Source organism: Polyodon spathula, chromosome 19 (assembly GCF_017654505.1).
Source record: "Polyodon spathula isolate WHYD16114869_AA chromosome 19, ASM1765450v1, whole genome shotgun sequence".
NCBI classification, from domain to species: Eukaryota; Metazoa; Chordata; class Actinopteri; order Acipenseriformes; family Polyodontidae; genus Polyodon; species Polyodon spathula.
The window spans coordinates 26,598,532-26,614,752 of NC_054552.1; the positions used below are offsets into that span (position 1 = coordinate 26,598,532).

Consider the following 16,221-nt stretch of genomic DNA (forward strand, 5'->3'; position numbering starts at 1 on the left):
CAGTAGAGTTACGGTTTGGATTCTAAGGATTCCAGACTCCATCAGAATTCCAGACTCCTGGCAACACATTTGCAGGTGTCTAGTTAGGATTTAGGTGGGCGTACCCTGAGGGATGCATGGCCGAACTATAGATTAGGATGAATCACAATGTTAAATAGTCTTGATTGGACAGATCAGAGAAAACGTTTTTCTGGCTTTGTGTGATGAGGGCACCTAAATGGTCACGTGGTGAACGCCTACTTAATGAATAAGAACCCAAATGCTACCTCACTAATGACTGGTTTCACAAACCCTGATCAGCACTAATATAGTGCACTCAGCATATTATCTGAATTAATGCATGATATCAGAAAGGTTTCTGTAATATACCTGTAAGAGGAATTGCATCGCAGGAATGAAGTCTGCGACTATGTTAAAAAAAAAATCTAGGTATCTATCTATATAGCATGCTATACTCTCAAAAACAATCAAAGCTGAAAACGTATGAGTGACACGCCCCTGAGAATAATACGACATGAACTACTGCAACAACACTGCAAACAAAAGACGTTTTGTTAAATGCCACAAAGATAACATGAAGAAAGTTTAATGCATACTTTCATTACTGAAAAAAAAAAAAGTGTCGGGGTTTAATCACATGGTCACGGCTAGGATTTGGCAGCGGACTTGCACGCTACAACCTGTGCCAATTCACCAAGAGGTCCAATCACGTGGCCCCCTATTTATAGCAGATTAAGCAGCTCAAACTCATTTTAATAAGGAACTGAAGTGAAGGTCATTGTGGTCATAAAACTATGTAAAACTTGTGTTGAGCACAATTTGCGTCCGTTAGGAAAATAACCTCTACTCAGGTTAGTGGTTTTTGAGTTGGTATTTATTATACTAACGGCGTCTTTCTTAATTTGCAGGTGTTTACAGAGCTGCTGTTAGTGTTTTGGAAGTTAAACGAGGCGGCTGTTTGAAGCATAATACGCGTAGGCCCTGAGCTTTTGAGAATAGCTACGAGGTGTAATTTTGATGCATTTCATCATCCAGACACACTAACAAGAATTTCTCAGACAGAAGACGCATAAGTGAGATATACTGTAAATGTGACTCTGCTTATCTGCAGTGCTGTGAACAAGACTTGAAACTGTTGGATAATGCTGCTGTCAATCAAAAATATTATCTGTTGACTAAAATGTAGTAAGTTACGCGCACGTTTTCTTGTTTGGTTGTTTCTATGGCTAGTTGTTATTAGTTATTAGCTAGTTGTTAGTAGTTATTGTGTCTGGCTTCATAATATTGGCGGAGGGATGAAACTGGCAATTACAGACGTTGAACACCTGCTAATAGATGAACATTTGCGATGCTTCTGTTAGAACTCCTTCTAGTGCTATATTCGTTGTATCTTTCTTTTAATGCATAACATTAAAACGTTATTATAAACACTTAAGTCCTTTGTAATGTTTTCACAAAGCTTACTCTGTGCTACTACATTATTTTTTAAGAGTACTGGGTAATCATGTATTGGATGTGAAATTGTAAAATGGCAAGAAAACATAAATCATCATTAAATATACAATGAGCCTAAATAACTTAAGGGGAAAAAAAGGTCTGGTAATGCCATCTCCAGTTATTGTAGCTTTAATAAGTACAGAAAGTACATCTTATTTGTATTCTGCTGTCATTCAACTTTCAATGTTGCTACAGGCTCTTAATCCCTACCAAACCCACAGGACTATATAACTGTCTGTCAGTCTTGTACTGAGGCAGTTGTATTTCAGTATGGAGGTATCCATTGCCCAGTTTCAGCTTTGTGTTATTAATGATTAAGTTTGACTTCTGTACACTAGCTGTAGCAGCCAAATACAGAACATCTTTTAAATTGCCAGTGTGTCTTATGCAGCCAGTTCTCGCGTAGCTATAATGTAACAACCTGGCAGGCTGTCTGTTTTCTGGAGCACTCTAATGTCACACTGGTGGTGTCCCTGGCCTTGAGAGCCACAGGAGTTTTAGGGTAGCTTGTAGACGGGCTTGAGGACAATAACTAGGTGACTATCTGTGGAGATGAGGATGTTTTATGGTATCTGAGACCCACAGCTCACTTCTGCAATTTATTTAACCTTCAGCCCAACTGGACCAAGAACGACATATTGTAAGCCATGGCTTGCCTCCTGCGCTGTGCCTCCAGCAGCTCAGTCCCCTTGTTTCACGTTGTTCACCTCAGGACACTGCAGAGAGCACCTGGAAAAAGACATTTTAAAACCTTCCCAATTTTGTGGAACCAGCAAGCATCAAAAGGTACGGTTCGATGTTAAACGTAGTTGGCAGCTAATATATTTTTTTCTCTCCGGTCTGTTTGCAATTTTCCATTAAGTGGTGTTTGTTTTTAGTTTCTCAGTGTGGAAAGGAATGCTGTTGGTGCCAGCTCATTTAGTGTACTTTGTTGCACGGTTAAGTCATTAACCTTTATAAAAAGCACTTTAAACGTTTTGAATGTGGATGAATATTAAACAAAACAAATGCCTTTAATTTCCCTGGAGTTTTATTTAACTTTTCCATTTAACTCCATAGTTCTGCATTTTACAGCCGAAAAGGTCAATTTAAGGTGAAAGTTATTTGCTCACTTTAGCAATCCCATTCAGTTAGCTGCAAGTGAAACATTCACCAGTGTCACAGCTGTGGTACGGCACTGTTTCTGTGAGATTGTGTATTTGTTTTTTTGGTTTTTTTTTTACTCCATTTAGAGCCCCAGATATGGAATGTTTCAGACTTTCAGTTTGATAGGCCCTACAGAGGCCTAGCTGTGATGTGAGACTGGCCAAATGCCAAGCAGCTGCTAATAATGTCTTGGTGCAGTGGGAAGTAACCATGCCAATTAAGGAGAGATATTTGAAACTAGAATCCAACTGGAAAATGTCAACATCTTCTGGCTATTGCATTAGTTAAACTATCACTCAGCTGTCATAGTTCTATCATGGGTACCCCTTAGCGTTAACTGTTTATTATTTATATTGTTTGGTTTTTTTTGGGGGGGGGGGGGGGGGGTTCTGTTAGATTGTATATTAAAATGTGATTCCTAGATCAGTTTATTACAATGGTTCTTAGTTTACCCTTCTGTGCCTTGTAGTAAAAAACTAGGTCTAATAGGCTTTCCAATTTGTTTACACTCTTATTGTCACCCAGTCAATGAAACGGGCATGCTCAGGTTGTGAATGTCATCTGGGAAGCAAAACACAAAAGATCCAGTCAGTTTACTGTCTGCTGCACAGCTAAACATTTCTTTGAACTGGGTTCAAAGTATCAATAATAATAAAAACACACACACAACCAAAATGTTTTGCCATTTCAGGAGTTCGTTATACAGATCTCTTGGTTGGCGTTCCGAAGGAGATCTTGAAGAATGAGAAGAGGGTGGCAGTGACCCCTGCGGGAGTCCAGGCCATGGTCAAGCAGGGGTTTAGCGTGCAGGTTGAGACAGGGGCTGGGGATCAGGCAAAGTTTTCTGATGACCAATACAGGGAAGCAGGTGCCAAGATTAACGACGCAAAAGCTGTTTTTGGCTCAGATCTTGTTCTGAAGGCAAGTTACAAATGCATGCATACTGTTCAATGCAGTTTAGGTAAAAGCAGCAAATCTAGAATGCCTTTACATGTAAAAACACTTAGCGGGACTTTTCATGTTTACTTTTATCTGTATAATGTCCTTCCTTTTATACTGTTAGTGAATCTAACGTTCATTTAACCAGGAAAGTCCCATTTGAGATTAAAATATGTTTTCAAGGGTGGCCTGGTCAATTAGGTGGCATATAAGATCCATATAGATTTACTAAATGTTCATAAAACAGGCAATGTGTACAGCATTCTTTGGTAATATTTGTGTAACATGGATTAACAGCTTATAGAAAAAAAGTTGTATAAGGAATTTAAGCAGTCCTTGTTATCTAAATAAATTAAATGTTTTTTTTTTTTTTTTTTTTTTGGGTGACAGTTTTATGTATTTTACATACCTAATATTTTTAAACACCTTTTTCAAATAAATGTATTAGTCTGCATTTATACTTTTTTTTTCCCCACCACCCCCTTCAGGTAAGGGCTCCATCCTTTAATAATGTCTTGGGAATACATGAAGCTGAGCTACTTAAACCGAAAGCCACCCTCGTTAGCTTTATCTACCCAGCACAAAACCCTGATCTTATGGACAAACTTTCAAAACAAAAAGTCACCGTCCTGGCAATGGATCAGGTCCCCCGAGTGACCATTGCTCAAGGATACGATGCTCTAAGTTCAATGGCTAATATTGCAGGGTAAGAAGGCATGTCTTTTTTTTTTTTTTTTATTGATAGAAGAATTGACTCTCCTAGCTACAACACTGTGAGATTCAATGATATTTTTCTACCCAAGAATTTGGTGTGGTCTTGTTGTGGTGTACCATTACTTTTGTTTCAATCAGAATAGATGTAGTACAGGATTTTGAGGTTCAACAGACCTTTTATAGAAGTTTTATAGGAGAATACTTTTTGAATAAATGTATTCCAAATACAAAAGAAAAAAAAAGCAGTACACGCTAACCAGTTTTTTTTTTTTTTATTATTATTTCATTTTTTTATGTTCCAGGTACAAGGCTGTCATTCTGGCAGCAAACCATTTTGGAAGATTTTTTACTGGCCAGATTACAGCAGCTGGCAAAGTTCCTCCAGCAAAGGTGAATACAGCTCCGCTTGATTCCTGATGCTAGCAGGCTAACTGGGAACAGTGATATCCTGTCAAGTTAATGTGCATTCGTAGATGTGTTGGAGAGACACATACTGTCTTTTGTAAATTGGTTTTGTTTCTGACGTGATAAAAATGGTTCAGATAAAGTGTGATTTCAGAATTGGAATTCACATGACTGAAATACGGTTACTAAGCACAGTCAGCCCTACGAGCTCTAAAGCTTTAAACAAATGGCGATTAGCTTTTAGGTTTGCATTTACTTGTGGTGGAGAGAATCCTTAATCTGAGTGCTGATTGATACTCTTAAATAAAAATAATAATAATAAAAAGGCAATTTTGTTAGATCATAGTGCACTGCTGTGAAGTTGAGAATAATGTCATAGAGCATGTAAAGGGCTTATCCCCAATGCCGTGTGACTGTGCCAATTGCTCTTGCCAATTCTGCGTCTTTGTTTTCCGTCAGGTATTGGTAATTGGTGGTGGTGTGGCTGGGTTATCTGCTGCCGGGGCAGCGAAGTCTATGGGAGCCATTGTCAGAGGATTTGATACAAGGTAAGCCTTCAATTATACATTTAGAACTAGAAATCATTTAAGTGTGCATGTTTAAAATGACGTGGTCAAGTCGATTTGCTATGTTATTTAAATGTATGTGTGACAGGGAATCCTGTTTGTAATGTGGGAACCAGCCCTCCCTGTTTTATTTACTAAATCTCAGTTTTGTTTTGTTTTTATTTGCAGGGAAGCTGCTCTTGAACAGTTTAAATCCTTCGGAGCTGAGCCCCTGGAGGTGGAACTGGCAGAGTCAGGAGAAGGGGTGGGCGGTTATGCCAAAGAGATGTCCAAAGAGTTTATTGAAGCAGAAATGGCATTGTTTGCTAAACAATGTAAGGATGTGGATATTGTTATCAGCACTGCACTAATACCAGGTAAAAACACATCTGTTCAATTCATAAACATATCAACAAACTTCAATACAAATGGCACCGTCCCATTGCAAATTGAGCATAAGCATTTAATTGTGTACTTTAATTGGCAGTTTCCCACGGCTGTATTTTGCAGATCCTTCTTCTTCTTTTAGTATTTTAAGATATATTTCACTTGTACAAGGTAGGGGATGGTTAGAACACAGCAAGTTTAGCGTTCTGTTTCCCTAAAAGAGTCCAGGGAGAACCTTGATTGTAGCTTGCAAGAAATTCAGTTTGATAGTTTACTGTTGCATTTTTATTTGAAATGCCTCCACCACAGGAAAAACAGCGCCTGTTCTAATAAAAAAGTACATGGTAGAGTCAATGAAGGATGGCTCGGTAATTGTGGATCTCGCTGCTGAAGCTGGAGGAAATGTTGAAACCACCAAACCCGGGGAGCTCTATGTCCACAAGGTTAGACTATTTTAACCTTAACATTCATCTGGGAAAACCTAGAGAGTTCCTGAAGATCGAACAATGGGACCCAGTGCTTGCGGCTTACAAGTTTACACTATTGGTTTTCATACAGTTCTAAAACTTAATGAAATGTACTAGTAAAGTCCAGTACATTCAAAGAAACAGTGACCTACTAGCATACACCGAATACAAATAAATTCTTTATTTATTTATTTATTTTTTTAGGGTGTCACTCACATTGGATATACTGATTTACCCAGCAGAATGCCAAGCCAGGCCAGCACTCTGTACTCCAATAATGTTTTGAAATTACTTAAGGGAATAAGTCCCGACAAGGAATACTTCTTTTTCGAGCCCAAGGAAGATTTTGACTATGGAACGGCTGACCATGTTATCAGAGGCACTGTGGTGATGAAGGTAGGTGCCTCGTTTTTTGATTGGATGGCTGTTCCAGTGTTACTCATGAGATTACCTTTCTTTCATGTGCTTCCCTCCCAGTTGTCCTCTTAACCTTAAAAGCTGACTGCTGTTTTGTTTGAAATAACTCTGCCAATGGACTGCTCATTTAGCTCCAAAGATGTCTGCGCTGTGATGTTACAGATCTAGAAATGGTTTATTTAAAGGTCAAACAGTTTAAATACAAGCTCCAGGGGAGTAATTCCATACATATTCTTCTGATAGTGTTTCCAATTAGCAAAGTTTGTTTTTGTTGTTGCCAGTACTTAATCAAAAAAAGTTTTTGATCAGGTTGTATTAAGCTTGATCTAATCCAGTTCTAGGAGACTGTGTGCAGGTTGGATTGCTAAAAACAACTATTATTGTTTTGTTTTTTTGTTTTGCTGCAGATAGTTTTCTTTAATCCAGTGGCAAATGAAAATGTAATTGCCTTGAGCACATTTAAATGAATAATAATTTTTGTATAGCGCCTTTCATTGTGATGGTGGTCCACTAAGTGCATTACAAGATACAAGACTAGGGTGTGTGAACTATGCATCAGTTGCAGAGTCACCTACAACAATGTCTCACCTGAAAGACTGAGCACAAGGAGGTTAAGTGACTTGCTCAGGGTAAAAATGAGTCAGTGGCTGAGCTGGGATTTGAACCAGGGACCTCCTGGTTACAAGCATGTTTCTTTAACCACTGGATCACACAGGTCCCATGTGCCTTGTACACTACTGTCTATAATGTATTAACCAGACTGGATACACCAGTCTAAATCTGCTGTATAAAGGTGGACTGTACTATACGACACTTTACTGTACTGGTTGATTTTTCACACTCTTTCCCAGGAAGGCAAAAACCTATTCCCAGCCCCTTTACCCAAGACTCTTCCACCAACTGCTCCTCCCAAACAGAAGTCACTCGCAGAGTTAGAATCAGAAAAAGTGGCAGAGATCTCTCCCTTTAGGAAAACGATAACCTCCGCTGGCATCTATTCAGCAGGTAAGGTGTGCTTTAAACAGATCTGTGACGTGCCTTTTTTATTATTTAGCATGTATTTAAGTGTTACATTGTAATGGAAAATATGTATTCTAATAGATGTTTCAGTTCCCGAAGGAATAATGAGATGGTGTTCTTTTTTTATAATTTCAGGTTTATCAGGAGTTGTGGGGCTTGGTATGATTTCTCCGAACGCTGCATTCACGCAGATGGTCACCACGTTTGGTCTGGCTGGGATTGTGGGATATCACACAGTCTGGGGGGTCACTTCGGCCCTGCACTCCCCACTGATGTCAGTCACCAATGCTATTTCGGGTAAAGATCCTTTTAGATTGCAGTAGAAAGTGGTTATTCTCAAAAAACTGCGATTTCTAGGAAAACATCTTGGTGTGATGGTTAAAGGCGTTTATATGTATATGCGTCTATCTCCCATCGTAATTCTACAAAGGGGCTCCTGTGGGGGAACATCAGGGTATATCTTCATTTGTTCATGTGACTTTTTTTAAAAGAAACAAAAAAAGCTTGAGTGGCTCATTTTGGTTCAGTGGACATGTTGCATAAGAAAATGTTGTATCTATAATCTAATATTGTACTACATGTGTATGTAGGATACAGCCTGTATTTAAAGTAAATCTTATCCTGTGATTTGTTGCTTCAGGGCTCACAGCTGTTGGTGGTCTGGTACTGATGGGTGGGGCTTACACCCCTTCCAGTTTCCCTGAAACCTTGGCACTGCTTGCTGCTTTTGTGTCCTCCATTAACATTGCAGGTATGTTCACACAGTCCTTATGTCATGCAGATTTATTTTCCTCAGTTGGTCGAATGCTAATTTCTTCTTTGTCCCCATGGTGACTGCAGGTGGTTTCACGATTACCCAGAGGATGCTTGACATGTTCAAACGTCCTACAGACCCCCCAGAGTACAACTATTTGTATATGATACCTGGAGCTGTGTTTGTGGGTGGATATGGTGCTTCTGTTGCTAGTGGCTACAACATTGAGCAGGTATCTCGGCATCTTGCGGTTCTAAAATTGGTGATCAATCACTATTCCTCTTGTGGCTAATCCATATCTTTGAGGTATTTACAACATTTGTCCAACATTTCTGTACTAGTCAAAGAAACTGCAATTCCAATATTAACCTCCAAGTGGCACTGTGTGCTTTAAAAAAAGTTTTTGTTTTTTTTAACCATGATTTCTCATTGTAGATGATGTATCTGGGCTCAGGATTGTGCTGTGTGGGGGCGCTGGCTGGCCTTTCTGCCCAGAGAACCTCGAGACTGGGAAATGCACTGGGCATGATAGGAGTGGCTGGAGGGATTGCTGCCACTTTGGGTAGTCTTAAACCATCCCCAGAGTTACTGTCTCAAATGTCTGTTGCCATGGCCACTGGAGGCACGATCGGTATGTACCAAAAAGCAAAAAAAAAAAAAAAAAAAAAAAAAAAAAAACTTTCTACCAATACCTGCTTAAATACTGTATTTCAGATTCAGTTTGAGTGACTTCTCAATGCTGTGCTGTTGTAGGTCTCACCATTGCCAAGCGCATTGAGATATCTGACCTCCCTCAGCTCGTGGCAGCGTTTCACAGTCTAGTGGGCCTAGCTGCAGTTCTCACCTGTGTTGCTGAGTATATGATCGAGTACCCTCACCTTGATATACATCCTTCTGCTAATGTCCTCAAGACCGTGGCTTACCTGGGAACATACATTGGCGGGGTCACATTTAGTGGCTCTTTGGTAGCCTATGGAAAGCTACAAGGTACAGTTAATGTTTTTTTTTTCTTTCTTTTTTTAAATGAAAACATGAACCCAACTGAAAGTAAACATCCCTGGAAGTTTTTCTATATCCTCACAGCAGACTTCACGACAGCCTTGAGTTTTTCTGGAATTGTTAGCAAGCATTCACTTCCAAAAGAATTTACAGGAAAAGCTTTGATTATGAAAAACGGGATCATGTGTATTTTAAGATTAGCAAGATGACAAACATGCTTTTGAAATCTTCCAGGACCTTGGAGACCGTCCTAGGAGACATGGAGACGTGAGCTCTCTGAAAGACCTGCAAAATGGGCCATTTGTATTGTCTGGAGTGGGTGTGGAACTCTGAATAGTAATAAGCAATGCATAGTATAGGTACAACGTATTCACCCCATTTTGATCTGTAATTGTATTAATCCATTGCAGGCTTGCTGAGCTCTGCTCCCTTGCTCCTGCCTGGTCGGCATTTTCTCAATGCCGGTCTGATGGCAGCCTCAGTGGGTGGCATGATCCCCTTCATGCTGGACCCCAGTTACACTACAGGCATGGGGTGCCTAATTGGCGTTTCAGCACTCTCCACTGTCATGGTAAGAACTGACAATGCTACTCAGCGGAGTGGTTGTTTTTTTTTTTTTTTTTAAGTATAAGGGCAGAATGTGATGCCCCTGGGGTAGAATTTTATTTACCACGCTTGGTATAACTTTTCCACAAATAAGTGAACCAGTTAATCTCGTCCGAATACAACTCCAAAATAACGATCCTTATACTGTCATTTTGCTTTGAAGGGTTTCGAGGCTGTGTTCCTCTGCTGGGTTGGTAGTGTTGATGCCCTGTTTGTCCTGTAGGGGGTGACGTTGACCGCAGCAATTGGAGGTGCTGACATGCCCGTGGTGATCACTGTGCTCAACAGCTACTCCGGCTGGGCCCTGTGTGCTGAGGGATTTCTACTGGACAACAATCTCATGACAATTGTTGGCGCGCTGATTGGATCCTCTGGGGCTATCCTTTCTTACATTATGTGTGTGGTAAGCAAATCACATAGTGTGAGAATAGAATTGAGACTGCAGGCTGATTTCTTGCATTAAGTAGACTGACTGAAACACATTTTGCATTCTTGAAAGCTTTGTGTTGATAAGTTGATCAGAAGATAGTGGGTCACTTGTTTAATTCCTAGTAACTAACATAGCAGAACTGTGATATTGTAGCATTTAAAATAAAATAAAAAAATCTATCAAAATAGTAATGAATTAAGCTTTTGCTTGATTTATTTATTTTTCAAAAATGGGAAACCCTATTAAAAACGTTTGTCTAAATGTATGCATTCTAGGGCGTAACAAATCAGTTTATCCTCAGATATCCAGACACAGTACTGGTTCCAATATGTGGCAGCTGATGATGGTAATACAGTTTCTGACACTTTACTGTAGGCAATGAATCGATCACTGCCCAATGTTATCCTTGGAGGCTACGGTACTTCTTCCACTGGTTCTGGAAAGCCCATGGAGATTGTTGGAACCCATACAGAAGTAAATGTGGATCAGGCAATTGAGATGATAAAAGAAGCGAATACCATCGTTATTACTCCAGGTGAGAGCATTCCCATAGCAGAACATGTTGCTAGTTTTAAAATATTCAGCCACCAGGTGGCAGCACTGTCCTTCCTATTACCAAGTACAGGCTGTCTGGATATAAAATCCTGCCTTCTGAAAGACCATTATTTGAAAACATTTTGAAGACAGCTTTGAGAGGAACTTTGGAGATGACAAAGAGCAACAATAGTTATATTTAGTTTAGAAAATGGAGCAAAAAATATGTAGGTTTTGAATTCTTAATTTCACAGTAAATTATATTTTAAAAAATATATACTTTTTTAAAAATACATTTCTGGGGATTTGACGGTTCAGTTCCAACTAAATCATAATAATTATCTTTCCTGTGGTTTTATGTTCTAACTATTCTAGTGCAGGTTAAAAGCATAAAATTGCTCCTTGACAGGTGGGTGTTGCAAAACCTCTCAACGCATATAGTAGCACTAGGTGTGTGACTAACAAGTTCAATACTTTGCCCTACAACCCAGGTACTATACAGTAGACAACTGTTTGCTGTATGAACTTGGAAAACTGAAAATGCCCCTTGTAAATTCTGGAATCCATGAGACTGATTCCAAATTGGGATGGGACGGTGCAAAATTTGCATGGTATGATAACCATTAAAAAACAAACAAAAAATCACTGTGGTAACCTTAATATCACGGTATACAGTAAAGTTGTAAAATAAAGGCTTAAATGGAGAAAAACTAATGTAAATCACTTTACCGTAATTCACAAAAATAAAACCAACAAATATGGAATGACTTAAACATTTGGTATTTAATATTTTAATATGCCAAATAACTTTGTACGTTTTTTTATAAAGACAATAAAAACTAAAGTTGTACAATCAATATTACACTACAACAGTATTCAGATATATTATTTGCTCAAAATGACGCAGTGCTGAAGCTTGTTTAAAACATTTTAACATATACAATTAAATAAATAAATACTTTGTTTAGCTGATGGCAAATAGAACTGGGAAATGATCGGTCTTATGCTTAAAACACAAACATGTACCACAGGTTATTATTTAAGAGCAGAGATAAGTTGTTTATTTTTTCAACTGGATAAATAAAATATGTATAGGAAACAAATGTATTTTAATACTAAACGTGTTATTGGATTTATAGCTACACGTCCCGACGTTGCACAAGTAACTTCCAAAGATTATTACACGTGGAGTTTTGTAAAAAAAGATTTCTTCATTTACCTAAGAAAATTGGAATATTGTTATAACTAGTTTAAACAAAACTACGCTGATAATAAGTAGGCTATCCTGCTGCAGTCGTGGGTCTGTGCTAGTTATGTTTGAGACATTGGTCGTGTTCTTATAGCGCAGATTTCCGCAGTTCTACACAGTGCTGCACAGAATTGTGGAGATGCGCTGTAAACGTCACTCAACACCCACAGAAATCTGTGCAGATTCTGCACAGCCCTGCGCAGCTTTGAAATGTTATTGCGGGAGGCTGGCTGTTGCTGTGAATCAAAGGTATGATGTGGAGATCATGAGTGACCTGCTAATTTGTAATGTAAATAACCACTAAAACTACCGCTGCCACCTTGTTAACGGAGAAGAACAACATTTTATCATTATACAGTGAAGCTGTGAACAGCCTTGTCAATGCTATATTAAATAAATAAATCAATTACTTAAACATAATGTACTAAATCTGTGATAAGTGATGTATAGTTCTACAATAGTTAATGTTACATCGATTACATCAAACTGACTGATAATCCAGACAAATGTAAATATAGGACGTTAAAAATGTGTACTATGCTGCAAGGTTTGGAGGAGGCATTTCTCTAAAAGCTGTATGTGACATCAGAAAGACAGCAGCCAAGAGCAGCTGGCGCAGCAAGCTCTGGGTAACAGAACGCAGCAATTGAAACGTGTATTCTGTGCCGTTGACAGTTTCCTTCAAAACCATTATCAAAATACAGCATCAGTTTAAAAAAAGATCTTCCTCAGACACTTTGCTAAGGCTGCAAGTACCATCGCTTGATTTTAGAAGTGTGTTTGCTGTTGAAAAATGCATTAACCATTTGTAAAAAGGAATTATGATAATGTACCTAAACCGAAAAACCGGTATACCAACCCATCTCTAGTTACAAACTCTTTAAACTTGAGGTACATGACAATGTCATACACAATTTTAGGTGCACTTAATTTCTATAGAATAAAGTGGCGTGCCCTGCCCCATTTGTCGATCTTGGGGAATTGGCAGTGGTGTTGCTCAGGGGGCAGCTATGCCTAACAATGTATGTGATTGTAATAGCAGTTAAATCGAATGTGCACGGCTCTCTTGTTTTTTTCCCTAAAGGCTGGGGTCTGTGTGCTGCTAAGGCTCAGTACCCTATTGCTGACATGATTAAAATGCTGCTGGAACAGGGCAAACGTGTAAGGTAAGCATGTTTTCTTTTTCTGTATCTACTGAAGACACACACAGTACGATTCAATGAATGAAAACACTATTACAGCCATTCTAGATGACCTTTAAAAATACAGAAAAGTACACCATGTGCATGTAAACTGTGTAATAACTGTGAAGGTGATCTCCTCTGAACAATCTTTGGAATAATTGTGTAATATACACTATACAGGATATTTCTTAATTCATCATATTTAAAAATGTATATGATACAACTGTCCCCCATGTCTATGAAGATAATGTGGTATCTTTATTTAAACAAGGTGTTGAGCTTTGTTCAAGCTCAGTTTCCCCGTGCATTTGTCTCTGGAAAAGACCAGGCAGTATAGAGTAACATCCAAGTGCATTGAAAAGGGTTCAACACTAAGGACAGGATGTAATGTGCTGTTGGTGATTTCTCGTTAACTGCGTTTGCCAGAATTTTCCATTTCTTTCTTGGCCTTCAGGTATACTTCTTGCATTCCTGGTATGCAGGAACTGAAATGCTGTTCACGTTTTGTTTGTCTTAGGTTTGGCATCCATCCGGTTGCTGGTCGCATGCCTGGTCAGCTTAATGTGCTTCTGGCTGAAGCTGGTGTTCCTTATGATGTTGTGTTAGAAATGGATGAGATAAATGAGGACTTCCCAGGTAAAAAGAGATCCAGTCTGCAAATCTGTAAAAGAATGAAAGTGTTGATGTTGACCAGTCATATACTGTACCTATCCACGTCCTGCAGATTATCTTTGCACTGTGCAGATGCTTAAATGCCCACTATTGGGAGACCACACCAAACATTGATTCTGCATTGGGGTTACTGCAGTCTGAGTGCTGCAGAGGTCTAGCTGTAGCCTGCTGAGGCATGACTTCAGCACCAGCTGCAGCAGAATAATTAAAATAAGACATGCTAAAAGGTAGAGATTATAATCTGAACCAGTGTGTTTGCAATACAACTCTTTTACATTCTCTCCACAGCATGAATTCATGTTTTGGCAATAGATTTGTAATTTTTTTTTGTTTAGACATATAATGCACCTCAGTCTTCGTACTGCTCAGCTGCACACTTACAAACAGATGGCTTTATTTTGGTTAGATGAGAGAGGCAGAGGAGCAAAAGCACACTGATTACATTCAATAAGCTTTTGATTTATTGTTCTTTTGCAATACAAAAGCAGTTGAGTATGAACTTGTGATCTAATCGTGGTAATGTATATCCTGTAACCACAGAAACGGACTTGGCCTTGGTTATTGGTGCGAATGACACAGTAAACTCTGCTGCACAGGAGGATCCAAACTCCATAATTGCAGGGATGCCTGTCCTGGAGGTTTGGAAATCCAAGCAGGTAAGGGAGAGGGGCTTCATATATTCAATTAAATGCAGCACAGCTATGCCCAAAAGTTTGGCGTCACCCTATAGAATTAACTAATTTTGCTTCGTGAGGTCTAATGAAACATGCAGACTATTCTGTGTACATACTGAATTGCATACAATTTTGTAGTTTTTTTCATATAGAACAATGTGACATTTTGCAATTTAACTTTTGTATTTTCTTTCATTACATGATAATTTTTAAAAAAAAATTTATACTCAGTCCTAAACTTTAGATGATGCAAAACATTTGGCCACAGCTGTATATAAAGCTGTCATGAACTGTTCTGTTTATTCTGGCAGTAACCAAAACAATTGTCACAATCTGTTTAGTGTTGGACTGCATAAATGTGTGAGGCAGCTGAAAAGGTTTCAGAACTATGGGAATAGTCACACTACTTAAGCACACGTTAGGCATTTTTATTATTCTTCTGCCCCTTCTTTGAAATCATTAGTGAGCCACTTTGGTTAATGTGGATTCGTTTCGCCTGATGTGTGATATTTAAAAAAAAAAAAAAAAAAAACATTACTCCTATTTAGCAGACGCTTTTATCCAAAGCGACTTACAGAGACTTGGGTGAGAACTATACCTCACAACTGCTGCTCCTGTCACTAGTAGGACCTTGGTTTAAGTTTCATCCGAAAGACAGGATTTTGCATCCTTAAGGCATGCAAGCAGTCAGATGAAGAAAAATGTTTTGACCTGCATTCTATTTCTTTGAAGTTATTGGTGATTACAGTATATTAGAATGATGTTATGTATTGAATGGCCTAATATGGATATCAAAGCTCATTTTCAATTTGGGGAACTTCATATTTTGGTTACATTCATTTTAAGGTAAAATAAGAAAGCAAGTCAAGTAAACCTTAAGCAATGCATCCCATTCCTCTATCCAGGTTATCGTGATGAAGCGGACCCTTGGAGTTGGCTACGCTGCAGTAGACAACCCTATTTTCTACAAACCCAACACATCAATGCTGCTGGGGGATGCCAAGAAAACATGTGATTCTCTACAGGCTAAAATCAGAGAGGCATTCTACTAAAATCTTCTTCATTGTGTATGAGATTTAATTGAGTATCTTTTATAGTTAAAGATATAAATTTAATAAATGGATTGTGAAAAGAAACTATGCACACTGTGGTTGTATATGGCTGTTTAAAGATTTTGCTGAAAGTTTTTGGTAATGTTGTTGTAAAGCCAATAACTATTTAAGAAATGATGCATCTCAAGTTGAATGTACCAATGTGTAAATACTAGAGTTTATGTGCCTTGAATTTTTTAATGTCATTTTAGTAAGTAAATAAAATGCTGTAATGCAGAATAGACTAATTATGACGTAATATCTCATCCACCGGGATTTCCGTTCTCCATTTACATTTTCTAGACAGAGACTGACTAAACAAGTTACAGTAAACATTGTGCTGTTCAATTAAATAATTTCTGAGTAACAAAATTATTGTCCAGAACCAGTGTCCTAAATTAACTTAATAATGTGCAAACAGTTCTTATTTAAAAACCACAATCATTATGATGTTTTAGACCTGCTTAATATTATGCAGTTTCAAAGTGAAT

General features: G+C 38.5%; 1 protein-coding gene across 2 annotated transcripts; it reads left to right on the forward strand.

The window, feature by feature from the left end:
- The first annotated feature begins 729 nt into the window (after positions 1-729).
- Positions 730-16,030, forward strand: LOC121294792 (NAD(P) transhydrogenase, mitochondrial-like). Of its 2 annotated transcripts, none has more exons than XM_041218877.1 (22): positions 730-851; positions 2,112-2,283; positions 3,335-3,564; positions 4,071-4,288; positions 4,599-4,686; positions 5,161-5,249; positions 5,436-5,623; positions 5,943-6,076; positions 6,305-6,496; positions 7,369-7,522; positions 7,673-7,834; positions 8,178-8,288; positions 8,378-8,523; positions 8,727-8,922; positions 9,045-9,278; positions 9,701-9,861; positions 10,120-10,299; positions 10,702-10,861; positions 13,194-13,275; positions 13,811-13,929; positions 14,506-14,621; positions 15,545-16,030. In XM_041218877.1, exons 2-22 carry the CDS (start codon positions 2,145-2,147, stop codon positions 15,689-15,691), a joined length of 3,246 nt encoding a protein of 1,081 aa, XP_041074811.1. In that variant the 5' UTR covers positions 730-851; positions 2,112-2,144; the 3' UTR covers positions 15,692-16,030. The 2 variants fall into 2 exon arrangements, with proteins under 2 accessions (XP_041074811.1, XP_041074812.1); XM_041218878.1 differs by lacking the exon at positions 730-851 and adding an exon at positions 1,105-1,185.
- Positions 16,031-16,221: the final 191 nt, after the last annotated feature.

Excerpts from the sequence above, each read along its gene's own strand:
- LOC121294792 (XM_041218877.1), top strand. The coding sequence starts at position 2,145 with ATGGCTTGCCTCCTGCGCTGTGCCTCCAGCAGCTCAGTCCCCTTGTTT. Across the intron at positions 4,687-5,160 it reads GCAAAGTTCCTCCAGCAAAG|GTATTGGTAATTGGTGGTGG; the intron begins GTGAATACAGCT and ends GTTTTCCGTCAG. Across the intron at positions 8,289-8,377 it reads GTCCTCCATTAACATTGCAG|GTGGTTTCACGATTACCCAG; the intron begins GTATGTTCACAC and ends TGGTGACTGCAG.